The sequence below is a fragment of the Staurois parvus genome, unplaced genomic scaffold (assembly GCF_062004578.1).
Source record: "Staurois parvus isolate SC_StPar_1 unplaced genomic scaffold, SC_StPar_1.0 ptg000420l, whole genome shotgun sequence".
Lineage (NCBI taxonomy): Eukaryota > Metazoa > Chordata > Amphibia > Anura > Ranidae > Staurois > Staurois parvus.
Genome location: NW_028318216.1, coordinates 1,557,074 through 1,584,216, shown reverse-complemented (window position 1 = coordinate 1,584,216; position 27,143 = coordinate 1,557,074). Strand labels below are relative to the sequence as shown.

The 27,143-nt window shown below is 39.6% G+C and overlaps 1 protein-coding gene across 2 annotated transcripts in view; it reads right to left on the bottom strand.

Moving 5' to 3' along the window:
• Window positions 1–454: 454 nt before the first annotated feature.
• Window positions 455–27,143, bottom strand: part of MXD1 (MAX dimerization protein 1) — a 41,755-nt gene continuing 15,066 nt past the window's right edge. Inside the window, exons 3-7 of one of the 2 annotated variants that reach the window (XM_089687179.1) lie at window positions 12,625–12,654; window positions 10,992–11,106; window positions 10,720–10,879; window positions 9,452–9,659; window positions 455–9,009 (exon numbers count right to left, since the gene is read on the bottom strand). In XM_089687179.1, coding sequence (XP_089543305.1) covers window positions 9,466–9,659; window positions 10,720–10,879; window positions 10,992–11,106; window positions 12,625–12,654 — 499 coding nt within the window. In that variant the 3' untranslated portion in view covers window positions 455–9,009; window positions 9,452–9,465. Of the gene's footprint in view, window positions 9,660–10,719; window positions 10,880–10,991; window positions 11,107–12,624; window positions 12,655–27,143 lie in introns of both variants that reach the window. The other variant, XM_089687178.1, reaches the window with a different exon arrangement.

Genomic DNA, 27,143 nt, shown 5'->3' with positions numbered 1-27,143 from the left:
TCTTGTGTGAACTACAAAACCCCTCCTCCCTATGTATTGTAGTTGAAAGCAGAGTGTATTTGTAGTCCAAAACAGGACAGCAGTCTAAGGTGACAACCATAATTACAGCACAGTAAGAATGTTGTCATCTTAGGAAGAAGTGAGTTACTGGCAGCATTTCCAAATCAAAGGGAAAAATAAAAAATAAAAAAAAATGTGAAAAACTAATACAGTCACCACATCTAAAGACTGATAAAGGAGCAATATATAAAAATGTTTTGTTTTGGGGTTTAGATAGACTACATGTGTAGCAACCCAAAGATAAATTTATAGGAACATTTGTGATTGCTTTATAAAAGTAAAATTTGACATTTGTAAACCAAAATGACTTCACAAATGCAGGCAAAGCAAGTCCAAAACCTTACACGAGTATAAAGCATCAAAACATAAAGAAAACGACACACAAGGCATGACAGTATAGTAATTAAATAATTTTTATTTCATTTTTGAACAGCTTAACAGTACAGAAGTATTTCCATATACACAGCAAGTTTTATGTATCTGTTTTATATTCTAAAACGTAGATTCTAAAAATGAATGTGCTGAATGCAGTAAAAAGCACCATAATGTGATCTCAACACAGCGCTCAAAAAAAAAAAAAAAAAAAAAAAAGAAAAAAGTGAAACGTTAATATAAAAAAAAGGAAAGAAATGGAAACAAACAAGGGGCCAACTGAAGAGAGTTTTCATTTTGTACTGGACTATTTGTTGTGTCTGATGCTTTCTGGAACTTGCATTTTGGAAGACTAGCAAAAACAACTAAAGAGATACTCAACTTACATGGAACAGAAATGGGGAAAAACAGATAATATGGCTGGCAAATGGTTAGCATGGTCAAATAAATGTCATGTTGCAAGCTGCAGTATCCACACTGTTAACTAACGTAATGGTGGATAGTTCCTCAATCCATTTTACAACCTTCACACACTGTTATATATGGAACAAACTCTATTATACCTAAAATATTGCACTGCTTCCTTTCACAATAGACCTTTGCAAGGACAACAGATGTGATACCCTCTAAAACTCATTTAACTATAATGCTATAGAAATGCATCAAATATATAACTTTTTACAATGTTAAACACTCCAGATGTGTTTACTTTTGTATAAAAATGGGAATAAGGTTCTCTTTTGTTACACAGAATAAGCAGCAATGTATTTTCAGTAAATACCGCCAAGTATAGAGCAAGTAAACCCAACATAGAAGGCAGGTAAACAATGGCAGTCAGGCAGCAAAGCATGCTGGGAGTAGTAGCTCAGCTACAACTGGAATGCTCAAAGACTGCCTAGAACTGCCATTACACTCAACCTAGGCCTTTTATTTTTATCAAATCGTCTGAAAGAAAGTCTGCATTTGTCACACATACCAATCAGAGTCTCTCTGATCATGGGAAAATGAAAAGAAGAATCTGATTGGTAATGATGTCCAACAAAAACAACTCTACATTCAGATAGTTTGACCAACAAAGCCTATGAAGCTTGTTCAGTAACATGGTGCAGTGCACACAATTGTATTGTAATCCCAAGCAAATGATCGCTTTCAGGTACAGCACACGTGTGCAAAATGCACCATACAAGCCCCAACGTTTTCTTCTAGGGAGCTGTAATAGGATTACATTTAGTAACTACCTTGCACTAACAGAGAGGCACTGCAATTCATTTTTAGAAACGGAAAATAACTTGCTGAGGTCAGCTTGAATTTTGTTTTTTTAAAAAATACATTTTGGTAGAAACTGAGTTCTTATTTAAATGCTTCACAAATTTATTATGCAATAAGTTCATTGCAGGCACTTGCCTAAACTTAAAACTGGTCAAATACAATATATATATATATTTATATATAGATTTTTTTTTATGAAACAAATTGGTTGTGTTTTTAAAACTGTACACAAGAATAACACATTCACAAAATTGAAAATGGATAATACTAAGGGGGAAATACATAAAAAAAAAAAAAAAAAATGTAAACAGAAATAAAAAACAGAAATGCAACATATTACACACCATTAGAAGTGCCATATCTGTACCAATCCTAAGGGTTAAAATTTCAAATCTAAAATGGGACATAGTCCCTAGCTGCCCGATTACCATTTTACACAAAAGGATGGTAATAACCGATAAGGGTCTGTATTTTGCGTCAAGATACTGTGTAGAGAGTCTTATAAGGCTGAAAAGGGAGAATAATGCATATAATTTAAAAAATTAAATAGATACATTTATACAAACACAATTATTTAAAGATGAGGAAGAAGAGGACGTATTACTGCCATAGGTACTCCACTGTTTAAATACACCTGTCCCCACATACTGGAGGCAGCCATTTTGTGAGAAATGCGGACTAGAAAGCTATATGGTTTCACTAGAAACCAGCATGCCCTGTGGACTAGCAAAGTTTCTGGCTCTTAATTGAATGTATGGTATATTTTAAGCACTTTATACATGTCACAGGTTTCCGATTCATTGATAGCCCATGCTCACATATAGGGGAACAAAATGGCCGACATAACTGAGTGAATGAGTCAGGTACACAAAAAACTATTTTTACAAGCTACTTTCCCTTCACATTAATAAATGAAATGAGGTTTGTCTTTTGGGCTCTTTATTACCAGTCTACTACTCCCTGTCTATGATAAGCCACCAAGGTTCAACAAACTGTAACGAGATACATGGACAAATACACTGCTAAAAATGTAGAATGAATATGGCTTTGAAGTGATGTTTGGGATAGATTTCCTTTGCAAAAAACAATTGAAGCTGCTTTTAATTCTTACCCAAGTCCAATAAAGGCAGTTTCACAGGTAACGTGTCAGAATACAAAAACAGAACACTAAACTCCAAGGGTCTTATTTAGTAAATCACAAACTGGCTTATTTGATAATAATTAATAAGAAATAATTAAGTGTATGGGTATCCAATATGTTTTCAGGTTACTGGAACCAGACTGACGAAAGATGAAGACTGATTAGTTGCTGTGCGTTACTGCACCGAGGGCTGGACATAGACGGCCTGCTAATCTGGCCAACATTCATGCCGCGGATGGCTTTGCAAACACCACCCAGGTCAAAATGTTTAAATTGACTGAGCGGAGTGGAAAATTAATCGACTGAACATGGACTAAATCCTATCAGATGCAGTCAAGGTATGGCAGTACCACTACATTCAGGCAGGCCGGGTGCTGCAACAGTTGGAGTACAATAGCCATCAGGAAGATTCCTCCATCCATGCCATTTAGTATGGATGTGGGAAATGATCGACTTTCTCTTGTTCAGCCCATGGGCTAAACAGCAGAAAATTCAGTGAGGTCTAGTTAGCTTTTACGGTTTGATTGAATTAGCCCAAAAGTATACAGCAACTATTTAGATTCTGCCATTGTGGTGGAGCGGGCGAGAAAACATTTGCCAATATTGTATTAGCTAAAATGCATTCTGACAATCTCTATTAAATAAGCCTAGCAATGCACTATTATCTCCCTTGGAAGGGTATTTTCTATAACTGGTTATGACAACCAATTGTATATTCAAAACAATTTTATCCTGAAGGGAAAAAAAAAAAAAGGGAAAAGTGACCAGATAAAAGCTTCGGGTTCCTCAGACCCTCTCTTTCTCAGCTTGCAAACCATTCTACTATACACTGCAAATTGTGTGAAGGATACATGGTGTGGAAGAAATTATTGCACGTGCCGAGCTTATTGGCAATGTACTGATTTTGGATTTAGAAACAGGAAAGGACATTAGCCAATAGCAGTTCCAGTCCATGAGAATATGGTTTTGTGATGCTGGTGAGCAATTTCCAGGCATACTCTATTACAATCTGTGCTTCCTCTATGACTGGAAGATCACATTAGCTTCCATTCTAAGGATACAAAAGCCAAAGCTAAAAGTAGAGTTATGCTAAAGGGCCTCGGGCTGAAAAGCATATAAGGAGGACATCCATTACTTTAATAGTATCTTGGCCATTAATTCAGAGAAACTAACCAAGAGTACACAAGCACCACAAACATTTATTTGGGTGTTTAACCAAGGAGCGCTGCAATGGCTTGCACATTTAGCTAGAAACAAATGGTAAGGTGTATAGTCACATGCGCACAGAACAGGCATTTTTTGACCAAGCCACTATTTGATGGAATGCAGCCTATCCATTCACAGGGATTTAGTCATCTGACTAGCTTTTGCATTTTTTGGAATGTTGAGTTGAGGTACAAAATGGCTGCCTGGTCTAAGTGCTTAAAGAAACATGGGGATTTAAAAGTGGGCGCCTGTTTTGCTTCATGAACCCTTTGGCTTTTTTTTTGTTTTGCTTTTTGTTTTTAAACTTGGTGTAAAAGATCAATAATCTGTTAACCTAGCGTGACCAATTCATAAATGGGTTTCAGTAGTACAGTATAATAAAATACTAATTATTGTGTAATACATGCACTTGCTTCATGTGTCATGGTATTAAATAAAGCCCTTTAAGTCCTACGTTAAAACAAAATTATGGTTATTGTAGTCATATAAAAGAGGACCAGTAAGAACTGGTATTTTTCAAGAATCTAAAATATTCCATCTTAATTATAAGTGCAGAACTGCTTGTGAACAGATTAGGTTTACCTCTTTATTATTACATATACTTTGAGTGTGGCTCCTTAGATTGGTGCAGAAGGTCAGAAGACATCTAAAGCATGACAACTGTTACTTTGTCAACTTCCCAACACTAAAACCCATTTCCTAGCTTCTGAGTGTGCAGGGTGTGAGGTCAGGCTTCAGATGACCTCTGACCCAAGGTAAAAACTCAGTCTGAGTAAACATAAATAAAAGGGAGCAAATTTCCATAGTTAAGATTCAAATACTTGGACTCACTCTTTCAAATCCTTTAACATTAAGGAAAGAAAACCTGTAATAGGTAGCAAGATTCTGAATTTTGATCAGAGCACGTATTTAGATTACTGCAATAAAAAAAAAAAAAAAAAAAAAAAAAAAAAAAAAAAATTAAGGAAAGGCAGAAAAAGAGGAGCAAATGTAGCCAAAAAGACATATAAAAGTTTTACAAAACAAACAAAAAGATTTGTGCGCCAATTTCCCTTTTATCATGAAAGCTTTTCAGAGTTCAAATTGTTGTGTACATCGCCCACTGTGAGCAGAAGGGTTGCCGTGTTGCTTTGTATACAAGCACTGTCTGATAGAAAGACATGAAAGGACACAAATGGACCCTGTATGCCGCAGGTTTGTAAGGGAATCTGTTGAATATTTTCCAAAGGAAAAAAGTCAACAGTGTAGGTTATTGCACTATGAGAGGCACATAGCTGGGTAGGATTCACTGTTAAAGGTTTACTCCACACAGAAAAACTATGAGCTGTGAACCTCATTTGGCTCATGTTGAAAACCTTAAAGAGTCTGTGTCGATGGGCTTTTGTTCACCTCAGAACTGCTTCTCTCCCCATAAACATAAATAGGAATACAAAAACAGCTTTAACCAAGTTGTAGCAGTTTAGGAAGTCAACTGTAGGTCAAATGCACCTGGAAGTGAATTTGGAGCTCTCAGAAGCATCTCAAACTGATGTTAAAAGGTGTCAAAAAAGCTGCATTAGTGCTCCACACAAGCCCAGAGCCAAACTCCATATGAGAGGGGAGAAGATGGAGTGGAACTGCCGACACAAGTGTTGTCAACAGCCAACCCCGTACCCAGACACTGTACCATCAGACATTATTCCTTGCTGAAAAGAGAGCTCCTTTAAGAGTTGCTTTACAACTCTAGTTATCCCTGAGTTTGACAGGTTTCTAAGTTTGGTAAGCAAAGAAAGAAAATTAAAAAAAACTCTAAAAAAGGAATGGCTAACCAATGACAAACAATTTTGTTTGCTGACTTTAGTAGCTGCCTAGTGAGTGTTCATTCATCCTTTTAATGCCAAAAACAGTGGGAGATTCCATTGTATTAATCCAATTTCACCAATACACAACTACATGTGACCAAAGCATGCAAAGCAAAAAAAAAAACTGTTGGCATTTTAATTTCCTCAGTCAAGTAACGTTGAAGCAGCCATTTTGCAGCCTCAACTAGTATCAGAGAACATTATACGAGCCCACAGAATAGCTCCCTGAAAAGTGAATGAGTTTTAGAAGCCATATTAAAATCAATTCTTAGACTGTAGTGTTAGATCAATAAATGGGCAAGTGACGAAACAGCATCTTCAACCCAAACCCAAAATTTACTGACCGGGGTCCCAAGGAAAAGATCATTTAGTCAATTCAAGACAAAACTGATAAAATTCATCATACTAGCAGCAGCAAAATTATTTTTTTTTCTGGGTGGCACAATGATAGCCCTCATACAAGTTGTTTATATCCTACAACTAGGCTTCTTCCGGTGAAGGGATTCTGGGCTATGTCACCAATTTAGCATTAGTGTGAGGGGAACAGCTAGGTAATGCTACAGAGTGTTACTAGGGGTAGGGTGTGCGAATGTATTGTGTGTAACTTGACACACTTTTATAATCTGCAAATAGACATTTATATATATACCATATATTTATATACATACAAAAAAGGGATTTTAGAACATTTATAAAAAGCACAAAGTCATAAGAATCTCCCTAATACATCAGCTATACAAAACAAGAATAAATAGTTTTAGATTTCATGTGATTTATTTACAACTAGGTGTGCTTCTTAATAGCATAACTGAACTGTATTCCTAGAAAGGTAGAAAACTAGAATGGAGGGTTTACTGACTGGGAAACGAGTGACAGAGTCACGAGCCACAAGTGACAGTATGAGCTCTTCAGACCCAATGAAAGAAAATGGCCTCTCCCTGAATGGTTTGAGGAATATTTATAGAATACTTTGTGATGATGCTCGGTTCACCCCTGTGTTAATGAGGCAAGTATTCCAGTAAGCCCTTATGTGCTGAAAAGTCCTGGTGGTCCAACTTTGATTTCATTGTGGTTACTGCAGGGTTGGTTGGGTGCAAACACAGTTGAGTGATTTGAGGCAGCGGGAAACAGGGAAAAGAATTCTGGAACATTTGCATTGCTGGTAAATCTCAAAAATATCTTTTTTTTTTTTTTCATGTTAGATTGTACAAGAATTTAAACAAAAAAAAAAAATGCACATTAGTAAACTTAGAAGAGAAAGGATATTGCAAATTCAAAATGGAGGGGCAAAATGAAAGCTATAAAAAGGAAGCCAGGAGCTAAGTCTCTGGTACTATAACATTGTGCTGTTAGCAGGGTAGCTAATGCAGTGCTCCTGGTTATTGCTCCAGTGTCTGTGGGGTGTGCCTGTGACTTAAGGCCTAACACCTCAGCAGTGGCTTGGACACCACAGCAAGTCCTACACTCAGCAGTGTTTAGAAGAAAACCTGTGGCAGTACTTAACACACACTTCGGATTTGGTTTTGCTAAAAACTATTCAAAAGCTAAAAAGGAGTGTCCAGCAAGACATTTTTGTGTTTTGCTCTAAAAGATGCAGAGCAATCCTTGTTCATCTTTCTGTGAGGTAGAAAATAATAAAAATGTCCCATCGACAGGACGCAAAGTAGATATCCTTCAATAATGCATCTGCTCGGGATCACTAAATGCAGTGGCAAATGCTGAGCATTTGAAGTGATTTATGGATCCTATCCAAAGCACTGCTTGGTAAGAGGATGTATATGTGATGTGTTCATACAAACACAAAAAAAACAAAAAACAAAAAAAAAAAAACCCAACAACTGATACCAAACATTTCTAATCTTTTTTTTTTTTTTTGTAAACGGATATTAAAACTTTAATGAAGAATGGAGCCCTGCGTCAAACTCACTCCTTATAATAATAGGGGTGGGGGATCATCTTGTTACTCCACAAACACAATTGTCATGCTCACCTTGGCTCTGTGCAGATCGTTTTGGCTTATTAAGGATATCCATTTAATAGAAGTGTTGAACACCATATCAGAAATCTTTATATTAAGTGGCTCTTTGGGTGGAGGCAAGGTCGAGGAATGTAGGAGTGCAGCCAGATCCCTAGGTCTTAAAAGTACCCCATTATAAAAGGAAGTACATAAGATGCCACTGCATATCTCCTTCTAAAATATGACAGTGTTTTGCTGATCCTTTGGTCTCTGGGTACCTTTTGAGTTACTGGCCCTGAAAAACCATACAGGTTTGAAGTTCTAATTTCACAGGTGGCATACTGATTTGGGTCCGCGATTCAAAGTACTGAAGCCGGAGGATCACCTTAAAAGCTAGGCATTTAATATTTTAGAAAGGGCTTGGCAATGGTAATCAGTTCATCCAATGGCCAGGTTCCTTTAGGCCTTCAACCATAAGGTAAGGGAGTCTTAAGCAGGGGTCCATCTTTCAAATAAAAGCTCAACTCTCTAGAATACACATAGGCATACTGTGGCAGTCTGCACCCACCTACTGTTCCCTAACCCCAAAGCATTTGTCTAAGTGGCGTGAGAGACAGCCACAGGATTCCTAAGACCGGTCTAAAAAAACATGCTAGCCATTTTGTACATGCTGACTTAACATGAAATCAATGTTAATTATGTACTACTAGAAACATGGAACACAATGACCCATAGAAGAACAGTAAATAAGACTCAATTATGAAAAGCCAAGCACAGAAAGCAGAAGAAAAAAAAAAATAAAATAAAAGTGGCTTTAGAGATTTCCAAAAAAAAGTAGCCAGAAAGGTCCAGCTTTGCTTTTCTTTAGACTGTGCTGGGTTCAGTGCAACATTTGGTGCACAACTTTACAGAAACAAAATATATATATTTATATATTAGCAGCAATCTTACTGTTCTGAGCCAGAGTCACTCAACAGAGGTGGAAAGTCCTCTCTAGCTTCCTGGCAGCTTCTGATTGAATAGTATAGTAGCTGTAAACTGAAGCCTTGCCGTGTAGCAAGATGCTTTCAACCATAAATCCTTCATACCGCTCCCAGATGTGTCTTCCAGGTGATGCAAGAACATTTTGGTGTTACAGGGAGAAAGCGAGACCTCTGTGCCGTCTAGTGGGTAGAGATGAAACGTGCAGAAAAGTGAGTAGCACACACTCACCTCTGCATTCACAGTCAACAATCTTTACCATTGCAGAAATGTTGCTCCCCATATACATAAACTACATCGATCATTTTAACTTTTTTCTTTTTTTTTTTTTTTTGAGTGCTTCAAAGTAGGTCTGGAATGTAGTCTCCTGGAGGTCAACTGGCTGATGGGATAGCGTGTGATTTCAAAATGTAAACGGACACCCACATGCCTCTCAGGAGCTCTGGGGAAAACAAAAAAGAAGCGAGGAACAGAGAGCTGGGAGTCGGAGTGGGTTTTTTCACGTGCAAGATTATGGTGTGAATGCAGTCACTAGATAAGACAAGTCTCTGATGTGGGAGCACTGGGAAAGAGGGGGGGGAAGAACTGCTGGGACATTTGAACACCCCCCCACTTTGCCCTCACCTGTTGCTGTTGGTTTATAGGGTAACACTGTGTTTTGGCTTGTCTTGGAGTTCTATTCTTTTAACTCCAGAGCTGGAATACCCTTCATCGCTGCAAATGCTTTGCATGCTTCCCCGCTCATCCAAGTCACTGGCACTGCTGCTGCTACTACTCCAGTCCAGCTCTGCTGTTAAATAGTCTGTACTTTCTACATCCACATCAATCTCCTCTGCAGAGAAAACACATTTAGTGAGTGAGAGTCTAGTGAAAGACATTGTGCACTTGCATACTATAGAACAGGCATTTTATGAACAGATATTCAGCATACAATATTTAAACAGGTTTTGCAGGCAACATTTAAAAGGATGTACTTCTCTGTGGGGAGTCTTTGCACCTTAAACCTTTCATCAGGAAAATCATGCATTGCAGGTCAAGAATTACAAACAGGGGCAGGTGTGAACTGCAGTGTTGCTCATTTAACAGAATCAAGGTGAGGAAGTTGGTTTCAATACTAAAATCTCAATATTAAAATTCTAAATGTAATTTCAGAATAAATTGAATTTAAAATGCAATTATAAATCTGCCGCTATCATGAAAATAAAACCAGGTAATCCTGCCACAAAAAAGTCCTTAAGCTGGCCTTACACTATACCAGATGAAGTTTGCTGCATGGGTGGCCCTGACACCAACCTTTCAGCCTGACATTTTTCATTAGAAAAAACACAAAAGGAGCCAAATGGAGAATTTTCAGCAGAACAGCAACTGCAACCAATCAGATTCAGTCGCTGTTCGCGTATTCTGACAGCTGATGGAATTGGCTTTCAGAATACAATAGACACAGTGGGAAATACCATCATTAACGCTGTATAGCTTGGATGGAGGAATATCTTACTGGCTAAACAAAAAAAAAAAAAATAATCTGTATATAGCAAACTTAAATCAGGTGCTTTCTATCATAAAGGTGACAATGCCTGATCTCGTTTTCCATTTGCAGTCCTGTGTTGTCACCATGTCAACATGTGCTTTCAGTGTAGACTATAAGCAGCTGTGCTGATGTCTTGGGGTAACCATAATCTGCTATAGTCACCACTGAACAGTAAACACGCACCCTTTTCTTTCTTCTGGTTCTGTGAAGTCTCTTGTGTAATCAATGACCAGGAATTCTTTGTAAATATCTGTTTAGCTTACACAATGCCTATTGCTATTGTATGTAAGTGACAGACATACAGAAAATCAAGCAAAATCATTTCATTTAGGAGGAGTCAGGTTGCTGTGTAATGGATACTAACCTCGATCTGAATCAGATCTCTCGGAAGATACTGCGGATCCTATACTATCCATTCGTATCCTCTCAACGCCAAATTTTTCTAGCTGCCTTTTTAGATGTCGCTGCTCCCGCTGTAGCTGCTCTATTTGGTGTTGTGACTTTCTGTCACAATCTTCAAGTTTCTACAAAAGATAAAAAGGAGGCGGAAAATAAAATGTAGCTACATCAACGGAAAGCAACACCAAATTTCCGAGAATCCACAGCGCCAGATATCAGATCGATGTAAGAATTTACCTTTATGTGCAACTTTGCTCTTGTTAAGAGACTTAATGTAGTATGCCTATTGGAATCAGGTCCTAAGGGTACCAATACTTTCAGCTTTTCCAGACATAGCCGTAAATGAGCTCGCCTAGGTGAGAAACACAAAACAGGAAAGGTTTAGACAGAAAATAACGGACATGATCAGATGATCATGAAACATAAAATTGGAAACATCCAGTTTTGCTTAGAAGAGTATTTCATTAAGTTAATCAATCAATAATAATACAAAAAAAATTAAAAATAGACAAAACACATGCAATGGACAATTACAATTCTGCAGCAGTAATTCAATAACCTTAAGATGGTTTTATAAAGTATAAAATATAAGTGAACAAAATGCATGTGCAAATCACATTTCAGGACACATTAAAAAACACATTAATACAGCCATTCTCAAACAGGGTTCCAAGAAACCCTAGGGTTCCTCCAGAGGTTGCTGGGGCTTCACTGGGCTGTGGTTGATTAACCTACCATCTGATGGAATTCTGGGGCCAATCCTAGCTGCCTGAAAATTTGACAACGCTCACCACCACTGTAAGGGATGCATTTTTCCTACTGACAACTAATATTAGGGCCACTTTTCCCACTGATACCCGATATATCTGATTTAAAGTGGTTCCCATAGACCTGAACATTACCAAACTTTCTAAACAAAGGGCCAGTTTTACTGTGATTTTCATGTGATTTTCGCCTTATAAGACTTTAACAGGCAAGTCACAGGTACAAAAGAAAGAAAGAAAAAAAAGCTTTTTGAAGTTGCCTGGCTACGCTCACGCTCAGTGTGATTGGATGCTGAAAAAGCTAGTAATGTAATATGCTGTATTAAGTTACTGGAAAGCTCAAAAACACAACTCCCATAAAAACAGTTTCAAAGGATAGTGTAGGGAACAGTTGGAGCTTCTGTTATTGCCATCTGTGTCCCCACTGGGAAATTTTCATGCAACTTCCCATTTTGGTCACATCTTTTAACTAGAACGGGATGCAAGAGGAAAATTACCCCAATGCAGAAACACATAGCAATAAAAGTGAACACAGATTCGAACCTAAAAATCCTACAGTGATCTGCCTTATTTTAACTATGGAAACAAACTAGTACAAATATGAATGTCAAATCGTGGTTTAGTGGCCATTTAAATAATCACAACAGCTAAATATATTTTCCAGTTCTGAGCCATAAACAAATCATGACCAAGAACCAGACTGCAATGTCTTTTCACAATACCAATTTGCAATTTGAAATGTGCTAAACAAAACTTAGCGTGAAAACAAACTTATTTTTAGAGTTTCAAATTGATCTCAATTTGAGTTTCACAAACAAGTACGAAAACCTAACAAAATGATCTTCCAAGCCTACTCGCTAATTATACCAATTATTAGGGTGGAGTAGTATTGGGGATAGAAGAAAAACAAACACACATTCACACAGAGAAAGGGAAGGACACAGCTCGGCTCTAATGACTCAAAGCAGAGACTGGAGAGAGATGCGACAAGCAGGAAAGAGGGAGGACGCAGGAGGAGGCTGGGACAAGACTGTCAGCAGGTGCACCAAACAAGTCACTGTGCTGCTGCCAACAAATGAATAAACCTGTAAAAAGACTGGACGTACCTGTTTTTCTCCATTTCATTATGGGTTGATCTGAAAAACAAAAATAATCAATACATTACTCACATCCTCCCCAACAATCATGAGATTAATTGCATGTGGCTTAAATTAAAACCCCGCTAAGCACGATTTGGAATTAAAACGAAACCACGTAACAACCCCAGCATCACTTTGGAAAAGCTACAGATGTCCGTGAAAAGACAGTGTTTGCAGTTTGGAGCTAAAATTCAAATAGATGCACATGTACCTGTCATAGAGTAGTGTGGCTACTCCAGCTTAGCATACTATAATTTAATTTACAAAAAAATGCAAAGTTTGTTCAATTTTCTAATAATGAAATGGTATCCAAATCAGTGATTGTTTTTGACCACAGAACGGAAACCTCTCTCATCAATTAAACTCCTGGGATATTGATCCGGTCAGTTAAGTAGCAGAGGGTGTTGTTAATTTGACACCAAAGCAGCTGAAACTGATTAACAACAGGTGCACTAGATGGACAACAATGAGACAACCCCCAAAACAGGAATGGTTTTACAGGTGGAAACCACTGACATTTTTTTCCCCCTACTTATCTTTTCTGACTGTTTTTCACTAGTTTTGCATTTGGCTAGGGTCAGTGTTACTACTGGTAGCATGAGGAGATACCTGGACCCTACACAGGTTGCACTGGCAGTCCAACTCCTCCAGGATGGCACATCAATACGTGCCATTGCCAGAAGGTTTGCTGTGTCTCCCAGCACAGTCTCAAGAGCATGGAGGAGATTCCAGGAGACAGGCATTTACCCTAGGAGAGCTGGACAGGGCCATAGAAGGTCCTTAACCCATCAGCAGGATCGGTATTCTGTTCCTTTGTGCAACAAGGAACAGGATGTGCATTGCCAGAGCCCTACAAAATGACCTCCAGCAGGCCACTGGTGTGAATGTCTCTGACCAATCAGAAACAGACTTCATGAGAGTGGCCTTAGGGTCCGACGTCCTCTAGTGGGCCCTGTGCTCACTACCCAGCACCATTGATTTTGATTGGCATTTGTCATTGAACACCAGAATTGGCAGGTCCACCACTGGCGCCCTGTGCTTTTCACAGATGAGAGCAGATTCACCTTGAGCACGTGACAGACGTGAAATGGCCTGGTGAAGCTGTGGAGAACATTATGCTGCCTGTAACATCGTTCAGCATGACCGTTTTGGTGGTGGGTCAGTGAAGGTTCGGGGAGGCATATCCATGGAGGGACACACAGACCTCTACAGGCTACACAATGGCACCATCATTGCCATTAGGTATCGGGATGAAATCCTTGGACCCATTGTCAGACCCTACTCTAGTGCAGTGGGTCCCGAGTTCCTCCTAGTGCACGACAATGCCCGGCCTCATGTGGCGAGAGTATGCAGGCAGTGCCTGGAGGATAAAGGAATTGATACCATTGAATGGTCCCCACGCTCGCCTGAACTAAATCCATCAAAACACCTCTGGGATATTATGTTTCGGTCCATCTGACGTCACCAGGTTGCACCTCAGACTGTCCAGAAGCTCAGTGATGCCCTGGTCCAGATCTGGGAGGAAATACCCCAGGACACCATCCATCGTCTCAATTGGAGCATGCCCCGACATTGTCAGGCATCAGGCATGCATACAAGCATGTGGGGGCCATACAAACTACTGAGTACCATTTTGAGTTGCTGCAACGAAATTTCAGCAAAATGGACTAGCCTGCTGCATCATTTTTCACTTTGATTTTAGGGGTCTCTTTGAATTCAGTCCTCTGTAGGTTGGTAATTTTCATATCCATCAAATGATGGGGCATCCTTACATTCCTAACACATTACCCAGTCCATATCAGTATAGATATCCAGCACGATATTTTTCCCCATTGAGATCTGATGTGTTTTCAAAGTGTCTATTTCATTTTTTGAGCTGTGTGTGTGTGTGTGTGTATATACACACACACACACACACACACACACACACACACACACACACAAAAATTACATATATACACACACACACACACACACACACACACACACAAAAATTACATATATACACACACACACACACACACACTTATTGTAATGTACATGCACTTCCTGAATCGAATGCAGAATTAAAAACCCTAGGTAAAAAGAAAAGAAAAAAAGGGCAATTTTTCAGGGTTTTCATAAGAAATTTGTCGAGATCATAACAGTACTACTGAATGCTGTGACAAACAAATTTTTGCATGAACTTTTGATCAAAAAAGTTCTAATGGTGTATGGGCAGCCTAAAGCGGTAGCAAACTCCACTTTTGAAGTTGTACCTACAGGTTATCCTAAATTAAGGCTTACCTGTAGGTAGAGTGAATAGCTCCTAAACTTGCAGAGTTGGAGTTTAGGCAAGTGGGTGCACTAGGATGCCCTGGCTGCCATTGTGCTATATGCTGGGGTCCTGTGCACTCCTTTGCCTTTAAGAGGGGTGGGCTCCCTCAGGTCCACCTGGCCTTGATCTATCCATTAAATACATGTGCCTCTACTATGGGGTCTCTCAGAAATTGTAGAGTTAGGACCACAGAATATCAGGGTGCTGTGATGTGGCTCTGTGGCTTACGTATGTATTTGCAAATGTGTGCTAACTAAACCCCTGTTATAAACGCATACTGTTAGACAGGTTAATTCGGTTGTTGGCAAGCTGGCTGGCAAGTTGTCCAAGAACATTGTTTTCTCCCCTTTATTTGCTATGTGATGCCTGTTTATGTGTCCTTGCTATATAAGCCAGTTATAGACTTGGGTGATGGCCATCTTTTTATTTGCATTTAGGAGATATTCACACTGGATGTAGCCGGTGACATCACCAGTCCATGCTCTCTGAAGGGACGGCACGGGTATGCATGTCTGCTGTAAACAGTGACTCTCGTGTGGGAGTGACGTCATTGTGGCTTGGCCATTCAAAGGACCGGAGCCAGTGAACTTGGAAGGAAGACTGGGGGGGGGGGGGGGTCTAAGTCTAAACCAGGGAGAACCAGCTCAGCCTTTTGATTCCCCTTCCTGCTGTGCTCCTGCATGAGCTGCACGGTTAGCAAATTTTGATATCAAAGCAAAGTTCTGTTTTTATGTATCCATTAGAGAAGACGGAAGACTGATGCTGTATCAGTCTGATTGCTGCAAGTCACAGCTAGCCAAATAGAAAATAGTCTCATTTTCTGCACAAAGAGGATTACTTTGACAATCAAAATGCTGCTTAAACAGATAACCCCACTGGCAACTAAGGAACATCCCCCATCCCTCCACCCCTAGCACCCTGACTAATTTTGTGTTTAGCAAAGTTTAATAATGTGATTTACACAAGCCAGAGTAACCTGACAGTTGCCAACAATTGATGTATTATGAATTTTTTTACTCTACTAAAAACTTGCCTACGAGTCTCTGCCTGGACACTTTTTACCCATACAATACTGTGATAGATGTGTTCATGTGCTGAAAGAATGATAATAAGTACCAGTTGTTGCTAAAAAAAAAAAAGTTTTTGTATCCTAAAATCTTTTTCATGTAGTCCTTTGAGGGATACAGGTATAGTAAACCATAGGCGTGTGTTTTTTGCTAGTGTCCACCTACTGAATGCAGCAACAACCCACATGTCTACTATTTAATATATCCCTGAGTCACTCTGAGGAAAATGTTATAATACAAAAATCTTTTGGTTAGTGTATTGAAGGAAACAGGGATATCTTAAATCACAGAAGTGAGTTTTTTTGGCGCTGTCCATTTCTTGAATACTGCAACAAAACTCAAATGTCTATAATTTTACCTAAATGGATAATATTTTGAAAATAAGATTTCTGTACCTACTGTAAAATCTGTTTTCTCCATTAAGAGATATAATAAACCCTAGACATGTGGGTTATAATGCTGCCTTCAGGGAGGTGGACACTAGCAAAAACAAAAAAACAACAACAAAACAAAAAAAATGATCTATGAGCTTATGTCCTTGAATGGATAATAAAATTTACCTAACCATCTCCTCTCCTTGACTCAACCAATATTTAATTACATACAAGGTGTGTCCAGAAGAGAATGAGAATGAAGTTCCTACACTCAAGAAGGGCTCTGTGAAGGGAAAAGCTGTCCAAAGTCACTTGGGGAGAGGTGCCAGATATACATTAGAACACTGACCAGTTGCATTCCAGCCCTGTCAGAGTTGAGACCGCCTGTTCAAGTGCCTAGTGTGAAGAAAAATGCAAGTGAGTTTGGAACAGCAGTATGTGGTAAAATTGTGTGTGAAATTGGGTAAAAGTGTGTTGGAAATGGTGAGGAAAGCTTATGCAGTAGCTGCGCCATCATCTGCACAAGTGTACTGATAGTACAAAGCCTTCAAGAAAGGACGAGAAGGTGTTGAAGACAAACAATGATCGGGATGCCCCTCTTTGTCAAAAATGGATCAGTGTGGAGATGCAGTGAGGTCTGTTATCAACCGTGACCAACGGCTGACTATCAGAATGATTGCAGAGGAAATGGGAATTACCAAGTCAATTGTTCATGAAATCAAGAAAAGTGTGTGCAAAACTTGTTCCAAAGACCTTGTCACCTGATCAGAAGGAACACCGTCAACTCGTTTGCCAAGACCTGTTGGTCCATTTGGAAAGAGAACCTGACTTTTTGGGTAGAGTGACCACAGGAGATGAACCCTGGGTGTTTCAGTATAATCCCAAGTTCAGAATGGCACACACTCACGTCACCTTGCCCCAAGAAAGCTCAAGTGAGCAAATCAAAAAAGGTCAAATCAATGGCCCTTTTTTTTTTGATTCACATGGAATGATCCATAAGGAATTTGTACCTACTGTGAATCAACCATTTTAATTGGAAGTTTTTGATTGCTTGAGACACAGTTTTTCATGTGCGTCCTGAGATCGTCTCAGTTTGGATCCTTTATCACGACATCGCACCGAGTCACAGTGCTTCGGCTGTCAGAATGTTCTTAGCTGAAAAACACATCACTGTGCTTCCCTATCTACCCTATAGCCTGACTTGGCTCCTTGCGACTTTTTCATATTCCCAAAGATGAAGAAGGGTTTGAAAGGACACAGTTTTGGTAGTGTGGATAACGTCCAAAGAGCAACTACACAGACTCTGAACGCCATCCCACTTGAAGACTTCTAGGGATGCTATGAAGAATGGAAAAATCATTGTGAGTAATGTGTACACTCACAAGGTACATACTTTGAAGGAAACAATGTTCAATTGTAAAATTTTTCAGTAAAAATAATGTTTTTGAAATATTCTCCTTACTTTCTGGACACACTTCGTACAATACAGGATGAAGTATCATTCCAAATGTACAAGAGATAATTGGACAAGGAGTGCAAAGTACCTGGTTCCTATGGGCAGAAACAGCATTATCCGCCTTTAGTTCCCAGTCTTAGAATTTTTGTATTCATCCAGTTGCAAGCATCCACAATACATTCTATAGAACACAAATCTTTTGTATCTACTCACAATGGTCTTTTGAAAAACAAATCACACAGCAGCAGGTTGGTCTGTCATTGCAATGTTCAGCAATAGGCGTTTCTGAGCCAACGCTTGTGTGATGTTGAGTCAGGAAGGAAAAGAGCAATGCTCTGTGGAAGCACCAGAGTAAATAGGACATGAGAGTCAGCTGCTCTGGGCTGTTGTGTAGGTGACAGAAGGGAAGTGACACAGTACGGTCAGCCCTTGTGCACCTGACAGAGCCCGACACACCATTTTAAAAGACATTTTGCTCCATTCCTTTCATTTTGAATTTACAAAAAGCGGAACAACTCAGACAGACAATCACTATGGAGTAATAAGCACAGCTAATTAGAAGTATCACACCTCCATCTACAATAAATGATGACAAAAAATTCAAAGAATTCAATACAATCCAAGTGTCTGCCTAGAAATGAAATACAAGAGGCTAAGCCAGGGGTGGGCAAACTTTTTGACTTGAGGGCCGCAATGGGTTCATATATTGGACCCGGGGGCCGGACCAAGAGTAGATGAATGATGTGTATGTGTGATCCATAGTAAGTATAGTAATATTCCCCCATAGTAAGCATAGTAATTAATCCCCCACAGTAATTCATCCCCCATATAGTAATTCATCCCCCATAGTAATTCATCCCCCATATAGTAATTCATCCCCCCTATAGTAATTCATCCCCCCTATAGTAATTCATCCCCCCTATAGTAATTCATCCCCCCTATAGTAATTCATTCCCCATATTAAGCCCCCAAGTCCCCCCTGTGTCAATTCACTTACCTTTGCTCCGCGCGTTCCTCTCGCCGTGTTCCCGCGCCGTTCTGGTGTAGCATGAAAATCTGTCTCCTATGAGGATCTGTCCCCCTCGACGTATCTGCGCATGTGCCAGTTTCAGGCATTAGCAGCCGATCGGCGATCTCCGGCACATGCGCAGATACGTCGAGGGGGACAGATCCTCATAGGAGACAGATTTTCATGCTACACCGGTCTTCAGGGCGGACTGTGAGAGGAGCCTAGCGGGAGCCTAGCTCCACGGGCCGGATTAAAAAGGTCCCCCGGGCCGTATACGGCCCGCGGGCCGTAGTTTGCCCATTGCTGGGCTAAGCCAACGTCAGCCTAATGTGTACTGAATTAAAGTGAAGCTAAAGTATTAAAAACAACATACTGGAAGCAGGCAGGCTATTTATTTTTATTACAGGCAACAAAGCATGTCTCTTCTGTGACAAACGTAATCAGGCCATAGACGATGCGATTTTCTTTCCTGCAAATACGGGTTGCAGGAATGAAAGTCAATCGATTTCCCCATCAATACAGTCAGTGCAGATGGGGAGATCGCTCCCGCAGAGCTATGGTGTTTTACTGGCAAGGGTGGGGGGGAGCAGTCCCTTCCAGGAGAAAACAGTGATTGCTGCTAGCACCTATAGCCACTGGCAATAAACTCATGTAAAAATTCAACATGGTTGTACCCAAGTCATACAACAATTGACTTGGGTACAAAGCAGCCTGCCCACAGATGGTTCAAATCTCGACAATCCCTGCTGAACCGGCCGAGAGTTGAACTATCTACAGTATGGCTGGCTTTACTGGTCTGTTGGCACTCTTCTTTACAATGTACACTGAGCTGTGTATGCGCAACTCGGGATATGATCTCAGCACTGTGTCTGTGTGCCAGCATGAATAAAATCCTGCGCATGCACAGGAGTAATGCCATCCCATGGCTGCCTATCAAGTTGGCCAAAGACCTGACACCCAGTGAAAGCCAGGGAGAAAATGTTTACTCCAACAAGGGACATTGCGGATACTGGATAGCTGTAGGGGAGGCATACGTGGCTTGAGTTAAAAAGGAAGCTCCTGGAAAAGGAATATTGGAATGGTCACCGCTGACCTGATTTTTTTTTTTTTTTTTTTTTTTTTAAAGGCCAAGCCCTCGGGCTGAAATCCTCATATTTTGCTTCAATACCTAGTAACAGACCAAGAACAAAAATGTGGGTCAGGTTTGAAGGACTTCACTGACTACAAATTTCTCCTGGGTCAGTAACTCGTACTAGTAAAGCAAAAATAAGGATGACAGCCTTGGAACCTTTTGGGCTTGTTCACACCATGATGCAGTGATGTCAGCTTTTCTGCATGAGATCTGCAAGGGCACAAAAAAAGAAAAAAAAAAAAACCAAAAAAAAAAAAACCCACACAACTCATTTGTTCTCTATGTGTCCTGTTCACACCACAACACAAGTATCATGTACAGATTTTTTTTCTGTGCAGGAATATGCAACATATATAAAACTCATTGAAGCGCATGAAAACTGATGTAAACCGATGTCTCTGCAGGTGAAATCTGCACGTCCGTTTCCATCATTTTTACTGCACGTATAGTGTGAATGAACCCTTAATGAGAGATCAGCAATGGCAGTTTTCATATCTCAATCCAGATAGGTTTCTTTAATGTGGCCAAAACCCCCATGTGAGTGATGTCATTGTGCTGCTTAGCTTAATGTGGCTTGCCATGAAACAATTATGGGAACTGCCATTGCTGGTGTCCTTCTGAAACTGCCAGTTGCATGGCCGTATGACCAAGTGGATCTAAACCCACTGATTAAACGGTTTTCCAAAACATTTGCTTTAAAAGAATGTCTATGGTGATAATTATCACAGTTACCAGTGTGCCTATGTCAGCTCTCAACCAAGAGTGTCACAGTTTATCATATGTGCAGCTCCAGGGCAAATGCAGATCCAAACAGAAGCTAAAATGGCACCGTTTTGGTTGTGTGCCCCAGAGGTGACTGGTGTTCATCCATGTGTGAATGAGTCCATAAAGGTAAAGAGGACCAAGCACATTTTTCTGGCTACCAAATTACCCTAAGTTACTGTAGACAAAAAGGAAGAATACAATAAAACCACAAGATTATACATCCATGCATTGTACAATTTCCAGACTGTAAAACACATCACTGATGCCCAACTGGAATACCACATACCAAAGCCTCAAATAAAATACCAAAAACAAAAAAAGAAAAACCACACACCTTTAAAACATGGTTGTGCAATTATTTATCTTCACCTTTGTTCATGCAAAGCTTAAAGAGAGGAAAAGTGGTCAGAACCACAAGTAGACATTAAGGGAAATTGATACTGGGCAGCATATAGTATTAGGCAAAGCTTCCACATCCACCCAACCTAATATTTGTCTGTTTTTTGCAGGCTTCATCATGATCTGTTGGTTGGCTTGGGGCACCTCACGAGGTGGATTCTGGTGCCCTCTTAGAGTTGTAAGTGAGAACAAGAACTGACTGTGCGATGAAGTTCTTGTATTGCAGGCATAAATAGGTAGGGGATATGGAGGAGTTGCATATCTGGCACAGTAGGCATTATCCGGCATGGAAGGAGTTATCCAACGGGTGTGTTTCAACCTCCCCATGGGGGGCTGAGTACAAGCAGGGCTCAGCTGCAGGACAGGACCCAAATGGGCCAGGAAAATGTCATGGGGACTCTAGAGCCTGGTGAATACGGGTCTCTGCAGAATGTGAGAGGTCTCAACTCAGGACTGCTTCAATTACTAGGTGGTGGGCAAGGGGAGAAGAAGAATCTGTACAAAATAAAACTGCAGGCTAATAATGCAGGAAATACCTAATTTTCTTAAAGTAGAACTATAGGCAAAACTTTTTTTCCTCCCTCCCCAGTTTGGATAGAGTAAGGGAGGGTTATAACCCGTCAGATTTTTTTTTTCACCATCTGTGTCCCATTGCGGAGATTTTCCTTCATATCCTGTCCTATAGCAAACAGGAAGTAAGGTAATTCCTGCAAATGAAGGGAATTTCCTTGGGGACTGCAAGGTCATCAGAGCTAGTGTCCCCATTGGAAGATTTCCCCTCTACTACTTTTCTGGGGACAGCCCAAAATTTTGGATTTTCTTTAATTACACTGTTGATGATAATGGTAAGCAAGACAAAATAGAGAAGTGTATTTCCTTAACAGGGGCACAGACAGAAATACAATCTGACAGTTGTTCTAATCTATCTCCAAGTTTTGCTTTTGGTTATACTTTAAGCTTTCTTATAGTTATGAGAATATTGTGCCATTTTTAAAATGAAAAAAAAAAAACCAACAAAAAAAACAAAACACAAAAACTATTTTTTGCCTTGCTGTGGATTCAATGCAGGTTTAAGAGTTTTCTTTTATTTAAACCATGGATGAGTAGCTTTCAACCAAAATACGTGACCTCAAATTATCTTAAATCTGGAAAGGTACAAAAACAAGCAGAACACAGCTAAGATAAGGGGCAGGAAAGTAGAACATAAAAACAAAAGAAATAAGCTAGAATGCTTTGCTAAGGCAAGTGGAATGTTTCTTAACTTCTGAGCCTCACAACAATCAGATTACTGGTGGAGCTGTCCCATGACATAGCAGCTGTGACATGCGTTCTTGTTTAAGTGCAGTGATTCATACAGGGACTCTAGAGCATCCTCACTTTGCTTAGTAGACCTGACAGGTACCCAGGCTTCAAGACAAAAGCATTTTCCTCCAGTTAGGACGCATTCCACAAAGATGACATTTACACCACAAAGAGTAAGATTTCACATGGGTGTTATTCTGGTTGGATCAAATAAAATGCCACTTATTACATGTTATTTTTAAATATCACAAAAAAAAAATAATATATTAGAATATATATATATATATATATATATATATATATATATATATAATAAGTAGTTGTTAGTTAGAATAATCCAGTTTCTTAATTATTTCCACTTCATCAGCTCATTTTCATTGAAAAAAATAAATGTACTCAGAAGAACTAGATCGACTATCATTCTATCGCTTATGACAAAAAAATATGCAAATTGATTCAAATATTTTCATTTTGCTTTTGCACCATGACTGCTGGTGGGGAAGAGACAGCTGTGAGCAACATAGACCCATGACTTACTCACATACATAACCAATAAGAAAAAAGAACCCCAGAAAACACCACACAAAAACACACAGACACACACCTCAGAGTAGCCATTAAAGAAACCCTCCACTAAGACAAACAGTAAAGTAAATGTAAAACCAGTACCTAAAATTTCACAAACTTTACCAAATGACTATGATTTCAAAAGTGGTTTTTAATTTAATTTTTTTTTTAAGTAACATTCATTAAAATAATCCTGCCATGAAGATCCTTATTTGGGGGTTTAATTATTTATTGTTAATTTAAGTAAATTTTTGCTTTTTACTTTGTATATTATATGTTGTACATTACCTTAGATTATACACCCCTTGAGGGTTATGCACTGATTCGAGTGTACAACATATGTAAAGCGTTTTTTTTTTTCTTTCTTAAAAACGTAGGGGGATTTCCCTATGTTTATGGTGGGGTAATGAGGGAAAACTAAATTTTTCAGTTATCACTGGATCAAGTGGGGTTATTGGGTGAATTCTGTCCTGTTCCGAAAAGACAACCATAAAAATTTGATTTCAACTCCCTTCCAGGTCATATGATGCCATGGCTTACTGGGTATGGATATCAGTGAAAGCAAATAAAGAATCTGATAACAGCTTAACCCACAATGCAGAGCTGCTGAGAATCACATGACCCAACAAGCCAACTTCACTTGACATGACATGAAGCCAGCACATAGATTGCGGTTTGTTTGTTTTTTTTGCACCATTTTACCATCACCTACAGAGCCACAGACTTCTACTCCAAACGGATCTGAAAATACGGTTGTGCTTGCTTGTCAGAACTGGCCCTCCAGAACAAGCGTGAGCTTAATAACATAGCAGATGTACAACGGATACAGCTTCTCGTGGCCCTAATTTATTCGGCATTTGCACAGTAACAGTACGGCATCAGTGTTTTACACCAGACTATGCACTAGGACAGATGTTAATCCTCCAGGGAGTACAGACCCTACAGCAGCTTAGGGAGCCCCATCAATTTAGATATAGATTAGGAATAAATCAAAGTGTAATTTATCCCTTTACGACACACTAAAGCTCATTAGGAGATAAGGTGCTGTATCTTCTGTTACACAATGGCTTGTCATGCTTTTGGGTTTTCATTAATGGTACGAACAGAGCAAACCAGGATGGACCTTAGATGACAATTTTTATGTCAATTGAAGGGCCTAGATATTTTGAGCATATCACCTGCTGTTCCTTAGGAGAAAATGCCAGCCTCTGCCATTCACATAAACACAAATGTGTGTAAAACTGAGTTTCTAAAGGCTCTGCTGGCAATCAGCTTGTCCCCTGACCGCCAAATGAAGTTTATTATCTATAGCCAGCATTAAAGAGGCCTTGTCACCTTGCCCATTTAGAGCAACGTGACAAGACCTGTTTAACCACTTACTGCGCACTTTCACCCCCTTCCTGCGCAGGCCAATTATCAGCTTTCAGTGCTGTCGTACTTTAAAAGAAGATTGTGCGGTCACACTGTACCCATTTGAAAGTTTGATCTTTTTTTTTTTTTTTTTAGATATTTTTAAAAAATAAAAAAAATTTGCAAAAATGTTATAACTAAAAAACTAAGAAAAAAAAAATAAATAATTTTTCTCCTTCACTGATGTGAGCTGATGAGGCTGCACTAATGGGAACGATAGGCTGCACTGATAGTCAGGGTTCTGATCATCAGTGCCCTGATTATCAGTGTAAAAGTCTCCTACCAGAATTGCTGGCTCTCCCTTCCTTACACCATGACAGCGCGTGCGGAAAGGACTGCCAAAAACCTGCAAATCTATTTACAATGTGATAAGCTGTGATTGGACACAGCTGATCACATGGTAAAGGTTCACAGTGACTGGTCCTTTACCAAGATCACAGAGTCCACCAGATGCGCGTCCCAGGGGGTGCGGTTCTGGAAGGACAGCTATAGACGCCTTCCCAGAACTGCACAAATGTGCTGCAGCCATCTTTTGGCTAGAGCATTGTTGGGAAGAGGTTAAAGCCTGCCATCATACTCACTGTTAGGCACCATTCATACCCCCACGTCAGGTGCACACGCATTTTCACACATCACATATAGGGCAGCCCAGTCATTTGAATGAGTGAGAAACACACCAAAGAAGCTCCTGCACTCTTTGGGTGTAGAGCATCACACATTAGCTGGCAGCATTTGGAATGCCATTAAATAATGGCACAAGCGCGATGCATGATATTCATTCTTTTGTGGAACGCGCAGATATGAATGGAGCCTTACAATCCAATGCGCCTTTTCTGGCTGCAACCTCAAAATACCCAATGTCAGTGCTTAGGAGTGGTGCTGCCAACCTTCCCTGTTATGCAAAAATGCTGGGATCTAAAGACTGGCTCCTAGGCCGAAGCACTGTATCATAGGAGGGGGTAACATACTCCTCCATATGTGGTCTAATTAAGCAGCCTACAGACATGTTGACTTCAGCCATTTTGGCTGAAATCGACTGGATGAGACTAAAGATCTCATGTCTGTGGAATCTCCCTGATAATAACAGTTGTCCGATAAAGGAATAAATGATCAGATAGTTCATAAAACCTGTCTAATTGCTATCATTAGCCCAGTAAAACCTGCCAAATATATCATCATTACCTAGACTAATCCACCTTTGGCTCTAAAGACAGCTTGCCCAAAGGTGGTTAAATTATGCCTGCATAAGGGACTGCCCTATCAAGTCTAATGGCAAATGGAAGATGGAAATGTAACTTTAAAAAAAGAGAACAGTCATATTTGGCAATCTTTAGGGCAGTTATCCTTTTTCTTCCTTCACTACTTGTCAAGCTGCTGACCTGGAACAAGCAAGTACACATCAGATGCTGGGACACCCCAGAGATACATGAACATTCCAGGCTTCACTTTCAAAAGCAAGTCAGCAATGGCATATCCCATTTCTCTATCCTTCAAAGTGGAACTTCACGTTCACCATTTCTAATCTTTATGCAGGTAGCACTAGTACATAGATAAGATAGTATATCATATTTACTGGTTTAATTAATTTTTTTTTTTTTTTTTTTACATTTCTTCAGTTACTTTCAGGTTTCCGGGCTTAGGCAAACGATGTCACACATCCCAGGAGTCTTCAGGAGGGGAGGAGATGTTTTCTCAGCTAAGTACATCCTCAGGCCTGCATGCCTGAGCCAAGTGCAGATAGATACCAAGAAGTAAATGCTACATGAACGATCTGCCCTTACAAGAAGTAAATGCTACATGAACGATCTGCCCTTACAAGAAGTAAATGTTACATGAACGATCTGCCCTTACTCAAGATGGCCACAGACAGAAATGCTAGGGACTGTTTTTCAAAGTGATTTGTCAGAAAATAAAGCCTGGAGACATGGACTGAAGGGAGAGAGTGCTTTGAATATGAAAAATGAATTATACATTGTTTTTGGTTTGTAGTGCTCAGATGTAGTTCTGCTTTAAAACAGAAGGATCAGTAATCCCATTTAAGTCGAAAACAATGGAAAATATAACCTTGTGATCAATATTCTGATACGGACAAAGAAAGAAGACAACACAAAGAGCTTTAGATTTATCTAAATTGCTCCACGCAGGAGGACCAGAAACATATGGGCATCAGATGTCCATGTGAAAAGGCCCATGCTCAGCTGATTTCAATTGTTATGTTAATATGACTGTATGAGGAATGGTCAAAACAAAATTACATGAATACTAAAGGTTTGTTGCTTAGTGCATAGATATTAATAAAGCTGGACATGGACATCAGATGAATGCCTACATGTACAATCCATATTCTACAAGATTACAGCATACACTGTAGATGCACACTTATCACATAAAATTGTATACCTATACATTTTGCCAATACCACACATAATAAAATCAGCAGGTCTGACCAACATTAGTCTAATGCCTACCTGAAGGAAAAAGCACATTGAATACTGATGGTTGAATGTAAATTAACGTTTCTTTGATCCTGTATCTACTATAACAGTGTTCTTGCTGATTCCTTGTCCTGCAAGAATATCTCATTATCATTTTCTGATAATATGCTCAGATAACAAAACTAATCCAGCTATAACTCTACTAGAATGAAAAATGCTCATTGAGCAAATATCTGGTTTAGGTCACCCATTA